The sequence below is a fragment of the Pundamilia nyererei genome, unplaced genomic scaffold (genome assembly GCF_000239375.1).
Source record: "Pundamilia nyererei isolate P.nyererei 1_Seehausen unplaced genomic scaffold, PunNye1.0 scaffold00738, whole genome shotgun sequence".
In the NCBI taxonomy this organism is placed as follows: Eukaryota; Metazoa; Chordata; class Actinopteri; order Cichliformes; family Cichlidae; genus Pundamilia; species Pundamilia nyererei.
In genome coordinates this window covers 2,554-13,656 of record NW_005188139.1, presented here as the reverse complement: position 1 = coordinate 13,656, position 11,103 = coordinate 2,554, and the positions used below count along the sequence as shown (strand labels likewise).

Below are 11,103 nucleotides of genomic sequence, written 5' to 3'. Positions count from 1 at the left end.
ACGAATAAAAGAACCGGGGTAAAACTGATTTCGCAACAGTAGCTCAACACATGCTAAATAGAGCATAAGTTAATATATCACTTAACAACTATCTAAAGGTCTGATGATGTAAAACACAAAGGACAGATTTCTCTGAGGGGGACATGATTGTTTTTGGTATTCCTTCCAAACGGAGCAGATAAGGTTACCATAGCAATTTGCTGTTTGACCCGTTCCCTGGCAGCCTTCTCCTCTGCCTTCTCTCTATTCCTTTCCTCTAAGAGTCGCTTAGTTTTCTCCTCTTCTTGTTTCCTCTTGAAGTCCTGCATGTCTTTCCCCACTTTCCGTCTCTCCATTTCCTTTCTGATTTCATTCTGAATCAGAGACAAAACACAGGTAGGTTAAGCGTGGAGTGGCTCATATTCTAAAAAGACATCATCCAACACACTACTAACAGGTCAGAGCTGTAACAACATGTTTAAGAGGAACACTACAAAACAAATTAGTCACCAAATGAAAAAAAAGCACTACTGACAATACCCATGATATGAAAAGTGCCGCTGTCTATAAAAACAAGGATTAAACACAGTTTAAAGCTGTTCTGCACTAAATGGGGGTTGATCGAGCTTTGAAAGCTTGTGTTATTAATTCCTACAGGTGTTCAAACTTTTCCGGGTCACTTACAGCCCCCTCTGTCTGCAGTGTTTGAACACACTGTGGTACCAAACGCTCGTGAGCATCAGTTAGAACATGTAAAATGTCAGGTTTGAGTTTGATATTTTGGTCTCATCCGTCTCATAGGCACTTATTTACATTGGAAGACGAGTAAATTTCCTTTTTCAGGTTGCACAAAAAGTGTTCTACTGATGGACATTGCAGGGCTGTACTTTATTGTAATAGCACATATTGTTTGTCAGTATTTACTTGGTTAATTTTTCAGGCAGTTTCATTTTTGATTTATATTCGTGTGTCTTAAAGTAACATAAAAGTGCTTTGTTTTGATGTTGCTGAGAGCATTTTTTGGGTTAGTATTTTAAAATCAAAGTACTTAATAAGAAAGACCTCAATGTTACCTTGTTCACATATTTTTTCATGTTATTCAAAAGAGTTGATATTTGATGAAAGTAGTTGTGTTTGTGTTGCTACTGTTACGGCCCTATCGGGGCCTCCTCCTGAAGTTGCCTGTGTGGTCCTACCAGCTCTCCTGCCTTAGGTGCCACCTTTTTCTTTTGTACAGCTGCCTTCCATCAGCAAGTAAAAGTATTTCAGCCAAGAGAAAGGTGAGCTCCGGTGCCAGAGTGCCATGTGAGTGGTTGTTTGGTCCTGCTTGGTGGCTTGGCTTAGTTCCTAACCCTTTTCTGACTTACTTTTCAGTTTACTGACCAACGCTTCAGTTTTGTTTTGTTTCTTTAAATGGTGATAGCGGCTTGTCAGTCTCTGTTAGTTGAGTTATTAATAGAACCTTTAATAAAACTCTTTAATTTAACCATTTTGCTTCTCTGTCTCCTTTTTTTGTTACTTTCTCTCATCGCCTGGACCCCTTTAGGGGAACGTAACACTACAGTGACTGCCTTTTTTATTTATTTGAAATGACTTTGATAAAGATGTTAATTTCTCCATTTCTTTTGAACTTAAAGAGCAAGTGTTTTTGTTTCCTCTAGTGAAATGTAGCCCTTTATTTTGGTTGAGATGTTAAGCATTTAACAGTTTGGACTGTTTACTGTTAGTTCCTACAATTAAATTCAGTCTTAAAAATCACAAATATAGTCTGGTTTTTAGTATCACAATATATCGTATTGTCTCCCGTGTACTGTGATATATATCACATCGCCAGATTCTTGCCCCTAGTAATAAGTAATCCATTTCCTGTATTGGAGTCGGGGGGTGGGCAGGTAACTCTTTCACTGTTTGTCAGTGACAGAAAAAGCTGTTCAGGTTGTTGGTGATCTGTTGGTGGACTGGGTGGCATTAGGTTTGTAATTGGTTAACTTCTCGAGCCCTTTCCAGACAGAAGGAGAGTCATAAGCTGACGGCCACTGTATTTTCTTCTGTCTGTTTAGCCTCTCATACTGCCTTGCTAAACCTTTACTTTGATGACTTGAAACAGTCGCTGTCTGAACTCTGAAACACTTCCTCTTTTCTTGCTTTGGCCTCCTTAGCTGGGAACCAGGACTTGTCATTATAACTCACCCTGGTGCATGATGGTATACAGCTGTAGGCATTGTTTACTATGACGTAACAAAATGTTGTCTTCTCTGGTCAGACATTTAATAACTTGTCTGTATTTGGGGAGTTCCTGTCTGAGGTTTGCTTTGTTAAAATCACCAAGAACAATACCTGAGGATTCTGGGTTTGTTCACTCCACACGCTGGCCTTTGGAAGAATAATCACGCTGAGCAAAATAACTGAAGTATACTCAAAACAGGGAAAAAGGTTTGCAGTGGATGAAACAAGTTTCTAGGTAAGGATAGCAATGTTATTAAATAACAGTCACATGGTTAAACCAACCACTGCCTATATAAACACAGATTCCTCCAGCTTTTGTCTTGCTGCAGATCTCCGTGTGCCAATCTGCTCTGAAGAAGTGGAATCCTGCCAGCTGCATCGCAGAGCCCAATATTGATCCACACAGCTACATTTCCACAAAACAGCCGATGAAGAGGGGTCTCGGTTTTTCCCTCTCAATCGCTGGAGTTCATCTGTTTTATTGTGAGGACCAGAGATGGGCAGTAACACGTTACTGTAATCCGATTACTTTTTTCAAGTAACGACTAAAGTAAGGGATTACTATTGCAAAAACGGTAATAAGATTACCGTTACTTTCCCGTAGGAACGCTGCATTACTGCGTTACTAAAACCGTGATTTTTTGCGAGAATGTCTCATGACAGTGACATAAGCGAGTGCGACGTTCGTGACAACAGCTGTGTGCAGATTAACAATGGATCAAAAGGGACTTTTCCATTGGATTACATTTTGTATGATGGATTATGTAGAAAAAGTAGAATTGGGCTGAAAGATCTATCGCTTTATCACCTATTCAGGTTGTAAATCGTGTTTTAAAAAAGTAACTAAGTAATTAATTACTTTTGAAAATAAGTAATCAGTAAAGTAACGGGATTACTTTTTGGGGGAAGTAATCAGTAATTAGTTACTGATTACTTTTTTCAAGTAACTTGACCAACACTGGTGAGGACACACTGGAGAGGAAAGAGACACACGAGCACACTGTCTGGCTTTCCTCTCCTACGGTGTCTCACGTTGTGAATAAGAACGGTCCAAATGTTGGCAGTTGAGGTGATGAATGATAGAAATAAGTCTTAATGGGTTGCAGCCCTTATGTTCATGAGCTTATCTCTGGTGTAAGAAGTTCTGGTTGAATGCAAAGCAGAGTTTACGAATAAACAGAGCGCATCAAAACACCACGCCACCTTCACAGAAGAGCCCACTTTGCCCTCGTGTGACCTCAGCTCAAAGGTAATTAACTCATATCTGTTGAAACAACACATTGCTGTTGTAGATGCCCCAGTGGATCACATGGTGAAAATCCTTCAAGTGTGGTCTGACTGTTCCCTTAGCGTAAACAAAGATAAATGGGCTATGCTATGGCCAGGCATCGGATTTGTTATGTTTCTCTGATATTACACTTTTCACTTTATGTAAGCATCATTGCAAAAAACCAGGGCCTACAAACAATGTGCTCTTTCTGGTTAAACAGTTTTCAGTGTTCAAAATGTCTTACCTCTTCTTCTCCTTTCTTTCTTTGCTCTCGTCTCTCCTCCAGCTTCTTGGTCAATCTGACAAAGTAAGAAAATGATCCAATCACACATCGAGCTGGTATTTTATCTTTGCAGTCTCATGTCAATCGTAACCCAGTCCCGAAATGCCAAAATTAATTATGATTAAACTTGGCAGTCTGAGTCTTTGTTGTTCTTTGCTGGTTACGTGTAATGCTTTAATCGAGCTATGGCACAGAAGGTTTGGTTGACATCCATCACGCCACACCTTAATACGCTGCCAATATTTCTCCAGGGTTCTAAGCTTGTGTCTTAGAACCCTGGAGAATACTGGCAGCCACCAGTGCTACCCCTGGGCCTCCCAATAGACCCATCTATGATGAAAATGTGAACATTTACAGAAAAGTCGACCTGACTTTGAGGTTAAGGTCACTGGAAGGCAAACTCAGAGTTTTTTGGTAGCTCCACCTTTGCTATCAATTTAATTTAAAAAAAATCAAAAAAAAAAAAAAAATCACATGTTGCCTTGTTCTCGAGTTATCGTATTTCCAAACTGTCCACGTTGCCCACCCGCCCAGTAGGGTTTTGGCAATATCAGCCTTCTATAGCTGAGGGGTCCAAAAAGCAGCGTCTCAGACGTTAAGCTTACAAACACAAAGATTAAAGCACAGCTTCACAAAGCTACTCTCACATTTTTTATTAATACTGCAGTGAAACATTAGACTTGATTGTTATTCTGCTGTAACAGTTGCCATTTTTTGCAATTTAACACAAAGAACATCCTCTGTTTAGATCACACTCAGCCTGACATGCATTTGTGTACCCACCGTTCCACCTTAGCATCCAAGTTTTCTTCACCCTGAGTCGGATGATCTAAAGATGCATTCTCTGGACTTGAGGGAGACACTATGTAGAACAGGGACGCAGAAGAAAAGCACAGAGTTAAGACCTTGTCAGCATGAACACAGTCTGAGCATAATCGTTTCCCTACATCCACACAACCTCGTTAAATTCCTGATCCATCAAAAAATGGAAATGGATCAAAATCTCCACAGCTAGTGGTCTGAACAAGTGACCGTTTCAGATCTTCAGTTAACAACGATTGTTTGCTGTATAGCTTCATTAACAGCAGGTATTGCTATCTGAACAGCGATCACACATGATCCCCAAATCTAGGGTGGACTTTTTTTTCTGACATGTTTTGTTGGTTTTTTTTTTAACACAAACTCTCAGGTGGTCAAAGAGCATATTTCTAAACTTTGGTGCACTGGATTTAAAATTTCCTCCACTAAGAGGAAAGTATGTGGCGCAGGCTCAATCACCTCCTGCTGCTTCTGCTACAGGCTCTGTGGTTTCTGTAGATGATAGAGGCACTGCTGAAGCTGAGGCAGGTTCTGTGGCTGAGCTGGTCGCTACAGGATCATCTGCCTCTGATGACACCGTCCCACTTCCACTCTCCTGAGTGTGCATCTACCAGAAAGCAGGGAGAAAAATCATAACACAAAAAAATAATTTGAATTAAATATCTCGTGTTAACCAAGAAACATTACATGTATTTGGTTATTACCAATACTGATAATTTAGAGCAGCTGTGGCATTCTTCAGGAAATTTATGTCCCAGCTTACATAGTAACTGGTATCCTTACAGCACAACCTTCCAAGTCTTTGTGCTATCTGTCAACGCTACGTGTAGTTACATTTCTCAGGAGGTACACGCCAGGTTATGTACAAGGCTGCTGCGTTTGGTGGGGCTCTCCTTGTGGTGTAAATTACGATGTAGATCTGACACAGAAGTATAATTCATGTGTAACATTGGGTGGTGGTCTAATACATTTGATTAGCACTGTATATTATGAAACTCACTACTGGAAGGGCTATAAAATCATACGTGCTCAACCTCACAACATATGGAACTTTAACGTCATGAGCAGATAAAAGAACCTCAATTCCACTGCAAAAGCAGCAACTTTTAACTAACATCAATATAATGTTGCACTGATACAGTGTGCAGCATGACTGTGCAAACAAAAATGACCTGTCACCTCATTACAAAGGCCAGAGTGTGAGTCTTTAAAGGGTCTCTGGCACAATCTCTCTACCAACGGGATACCAAGTACTGACAAAGTATGGTTGATTTCTGCTGCCATCTTCATTTAAAATAATTTGTCATGTGCACACAGACACACACAAACATCACATTGCTGAGCTGCAAAATAGAATCACAACTCCAGGAACAGTTATTTCAAAAAAATAATTAACAGTATTTACATAATTCACACATTGCATCAGTACCTGATCAACTCTGTTGATTCTCTTTATCAGTTCTTCAGCAGACACACTTCCAGCGATGACCTCCAAAGGAATCCCGTTCTCTCCAATGAAGAAGCTCGATGGTATGCACACCACTGGATCTTAAGGGTGGTTTTGTTAAGGCCCAAGTTTCAAGCAACTCACATGAGTGATGTGAACTGACTGAGTCTTTAAATAGCACACATCATTTACATTAAAAGGGTTTCTAGTGGATTCTAGTCCACAGGCATACAGAGCAGAAAGGGTTGCCAATAAACACAATATACCAAAACAACACCAAACATTTGAGTACGCCTGCTGACCTACGAGACTTTGTGAGGGTAGCATGAATGTGCACAATCTTTACTGCATTTCCTTCTAAAAATGACAATACGATAACTGACATTAAGAACTGCAAAGAAAATGTGCTCATTCATTCAAGCCCGACGTTACTTATTCCTGTCATTAGTTACAAGCAGATGGATCTTGGTAGCAGGTTCTCATCATTACTCTCATTATTTTCTTTGAAGGCTTTAAACCTTACCATCTCAGTTCATATTACACACGTCATTAACACTTCAATTGTCTGACTGATTCTTGAGTGTATCTGAGGAGGAGTTATAATCACGGCTTCAGTCTTGTTGGAGTTTAAAATGAGGGAATTATCGGTGAGCCGGTCACTAATGCGGGATTAACAGTCAACTAGGGTGGACAGCCAATCCAGCTGGTGAGGCTTAAAAGACACTTACAATTAGGGCTGGGCTATATCATACCGTTCACGGTAATACCGGTGTAATTTTGGGCAACGATAGGAAAATGAAATATCGCGATAAAATATGGGTAAAACGCGCATGCGCAGTGCCTATGTTTACATACGCACATGGCGGCGACGCAGAATGAGAAGAGCGAAAGCAGATCGTTAAATGAAACAGATGAACCAGAACTGGTTTGTAAAAATGCTGCAGCTTCAGTGGTGTGGAACTGGTTTAGCTTTCGTCCCTCAGATACACAACAAAGCACTATTTTTGGTAGAGCATGCTAGCGGGCCGTCGTTATTACCGTGTTGCTTGGAAAATACGGCACACTTAAAATCAATCCTTTGATTTTTCTGAAAGTCGACAGAGCCCCTTATAATCCCGTGTGCCTTATGTATGAATTCTGGTTGTGTTTACTGACCTCGAAACGATTTTATGTACACGGCGCTCGAAAATCTGTCAAATGTTTCAGTACGACTTTGCTAAGCTACGAACCCGCACCGCTTGATGGATTGTCGGAGCATTAAGGCTATCATAGGCAGGAGCCTCGCGGAGTGATACGTAATGTGCTTCAACATCTTGTGTGTGTATAAGCTCTTTTTAAGTTTTGTGGATACGTCGGCCAATTTCCACTGGAAATGCCTTTTGGTTAAACTGTCAGCAAGTAATTTGCATTTGCACTGTTATATTTTTATATAACTTTAATGCAAAAGACAGCTGCTTGTTTAAGTGAAAATACATTAATGGGGTTTTTTGCACTAATAAAGTTGTGGAGTTGTAAAGTATTTTGTCTAGTGTCACTTATATCGTCAGTTATATCGTTATCGCAAATTTTCAAATGTATATCGTGATAAATATTTTTGATCATATCGCCCTGCTCTACTTACAATCGAATGTCATTGGCTTAAAAATGGTAAAAAACAAAACACCAGAGAAAGATTGAATGATACCGGCTAAAGCAAGCATGTAAAAGGAGAATAACAACAGACCCAGGATGGAACCCTGAGAGACACCGCAGGTCAAACAAGCAGTGTAGGAGGAGAAGCTGCCCTAAAGGAGAACGTCCTTCCAGATAAACAGGGGGAAAATCAGTCAAGTGCTGAGACAGAAACACCAGCCAAAGCCTTCAGCCTATTAGGTAAAATTAAAGCAATTACTTTATATATTTGTAAGGAGCAACCTGATCATAATGGCAAGGCAATGTTCATTAAAAGAGTTTACTAGGTGCCCAACATTATCATCAGCAGAGGCTGAGAAATTAAAAAGAGACGAGAACTTAGAAATGATAGTATAAATATAACAATGCTAAGAGTTAAAAGTTAAGAAAAATATCTAAACAGAGGCAACGTGTACTGTGACCTCAGTTTCAAGCTAAGAAATATGGGCTAACATCAGCATCTGTTGTCTCAATTTACAGTACTTTGCAAGCATCTCAAGCCTGCCTTCATTTCCTTGGATTTTGCTTCTATGAAGGCAGACTTCTGTGTAAAGTTTTTAAGTTGTCTTGAGCAACAATTCTAAAAACTCCTTTGTTGAACTGTGAGGATAAGCCACAGCAGCCTGGAGAAAAGCCACACAAGCAAAACGTGCTCACAGAAAGCTCTAAAATCAGATCAAGTCAGAACTTTCTTACTGTGAGGCTCCAGCAAGACACCCAGTTCCCAAAGACAAGTCAGTAATAAGTTTAGTTAATAAGTTCAAACCTCGCACAACAGAAGGATACAAATCTGGGAGAACTGTGCACACGTGTCACTGTGGGGAAAGAAGAAAAAATTGAAACATTTCATGGTTTAACTCCATGTACATTAACATCTGTTTAGAGGTATTACATCAAATGCTTGTTAGACTGACAGAGTGATCGAGATTTACATCAAAAGGCAAAAACCCACAATGATCAATACTTTTCTAAATTCTTCATTCTCCATTTAGTGGTGACTCACACAAAATTCCACAGCACATACAATTTTTGGTGACTGTTAAGCTACGAACAGGTAACAGAAGACTTTATAACACATCTTTTTAAAAACAATAAGTTTATGCATAAGTTTAATAAGGTCTGGTTTTCTGTTCTTCTACTTTCTCACACTGTCAAGCTCAATACTTGCATCATTACTCTAGTCCAATCATCTTCCTGTCGACCTTCTTTGAGCCAATTAGCCTCTGGTTTAAAAAGACTCTCGTCCATGCAACCAACCTCCTCCCCATCTCCACCTCAGACACCTCAGTCATAGCTCCATCCAAGCCTCAGTCTTCATCTTCATCGCCACCAGAGTCTAGACTCCAGGGCGTCCTGTCTCAAATCCCATCACTGCTGTGATTCATCCTGCTATGATGGATCATCGGGGTCTAATCGCCAAATACAATAACTTTTTTATGTCAATAAATCATGCTGTGACATGCGATGTCAATCAATATTCATAATCGCCGTACCTATGACAATGTTTATGCAGAGTTTCATTCAGATTGGCCGACACGGTGAGTAGGAGACAGGGTACACACAGACTTAGGTCATGTTCAACTGATTCAATATTGAGAAGTTGAAACAAAATGATGTGTAACAGATCATATCTACAAACATCCATGAAGCACCCTGTCATATGATTTTAAAGTCGCCACAGCAAGTTTTGCTAGTACACCTCAATCTATTGTTGATTTTATGTACAGTTAATTCCACACACCAGGATTTAAAGTTACCTAACTTTAAATCGTGGTTCATCATTTAGCAGTTTACTTTCAAGTAAAATGACTCTTTACCTCTTGGCCTCCACTTTGATGGCCACGCAACATTTCTGGGCTGCCTCTGAGACCCTGTCATCCTCCCAGCTGGACATCAGCTGTGCTGACTGTTCATCTTCTCCTAAGGACAGACAGAGTGACAGAAAACTGATGAGACATGTGGTCAAAACTATGGGTCCAGCTTCACAGATGGAACTGCAGAAGAGTGCAAGTCTCATCTTTTCCAACTCTTACAGTAACGTCCCTCTGCGTAATCTGGGATCCACTTTTCTCTCTTCTGTTCTCAGTGTTTCTGTGATGCACTGATGTATTACAGAAACACAACTGTGCCAGGACGGAGACACAAAACCTTTTTTTACCCCACAGAAAACAGAAGCTGCTTTTCACTTTGTGTCAGCTTTGTGCTTGACAACATCTGTTCAGATCAAAAGTCACATTAAAATCAATAAACTGTTGTATACTACTAACACAGGCTGTTTATACCTGGTCCACTGTGATGCTGAGACTTATTGTAGAGAGCTTTTTAAAGGAGACCATGCCATGGGTCTAGTTCTTTATAATTCGTTATTTATTATACATATGATTGTAGGCCTTTCCATAAATGTGTTTCTTTTTACATTTCGCTTTCTGATTAATTACAAAACACAGAGATATATGCGGCATATCGTGAACCATGCTGACTATGTGGAGCTCCTTTTGCTCCAGAGCGCCCTGTCATACTGTGATGTAACGACGAAGGCGCCGCGGCTGGCCACACGAGTGTACTCGGCTACTGTTCTGGAAGTGGACGGACGGTCCGTCATTTATGAAATCCTCGGACTGGCCTGCGGAATGCAAACAACTAACGCTAGCGTTACGTCAGCCCGGTTCAGCTGTGAGGACAGCAGGTGCTGTTGCACAGGACGTTACACCGACACGCCGTGTACACCATAGATACGTTACTAGACTTCTGTATTCTTGCTGTCGATGGGTATTCATCAAATACATATGACGACTTCTTTCATACCACACTGACTATGCTAATTAGCTAATGGCTACAATGGCTTCCAACGCTAACTGGCTAGCACCATGTAGAGTTTTCGCATGTTTTCCACTGTTACCTGTGATGACAACGACAAAGACCAAACTCCGTTGTTTAGCCGATTTAATGGCATCAGGAATTGAACCCTGAAACCAAAGCATCATTGCAAGCTGAGTTCTGTGTTTCTGCTTTGGAGACACGGATGAGCAGCTAGGCTTACCAAACCTAAAGCCCAGTCAGCCTGTCACTTTCTACTTCCGCTCACAGCGCACATCAGCTGGCTGCAGCGTCAGCTTCTCTTCTTCTCTCCAGTTTAACGACAATCAGCATCCTAAGTGTTGCATTACTGCCTCCTTCAGGTTCACTAGTTAATTACAATCGGTTCAACTCTATGCTAATTAATTATTCTCGAAAAGAGTCTCCTTCTGTTCTTCCCTGGCCCTAAACTTTACAGATCTCTAATCACCTCTCCTCTTGTTCATTGCATCCATGTGTCAAATCAACACAGTTACATTCTAAAGAATTATGGGGAGTAATGAAGCGCCCATGACTGTAGAAAAGAGTGTTTATTTAATAAGAAATGGGCTA

At 40.5% G+C, this 11,103-nt stretch overlaps 1 protein-coding gene across 1 annotated transcript in view; it reads right to left on the bottom strand.

Moving 5' to 3' along the window:
* Nucleotides 1-10,829, bottom strand: part of ubxn4 (UBX domain protein 4) — a 25,327-nt gene extending 14,498 nt beyond the window's left edge. The window contains exons 1-8 of the mRNA XM_005754910.1: nt 10,595-10,829; nt 9,513-9,615; nt 8,482-8,510; nt 6,007-6,125; nt 5,037-5,184; nt 4,542-4,620; nt 3,720-3,774; nt 189-353 (exon numbers count right to left, since the gene is read on the bottom strand). Coding sequence (XP_005754967.1) covers nt 189-353; nt 3,720-3,774; nt 4,542-4,620; nt 5,037-5,184; nt 6,007-6,125; nt 8,482-8,510; nt 9,513-9,615; nt 10,595-10,679 — 783 coding nt within the window. The 5' untranslated portion in view covers nt 10,680-10,829. The remainder of the gene's footprint in view (nt 1-188; nt 354-3,719; nt 3,775-4,541; nt 4,621-5,036; nt 5,185-6,006; nt 6,126-8,481; nt 8,511-9,512; nt 9,616-10,594) is intronic.
* Between the last annotated feature and the right edge of the window lie 274 nt (nt 10,830-11,103).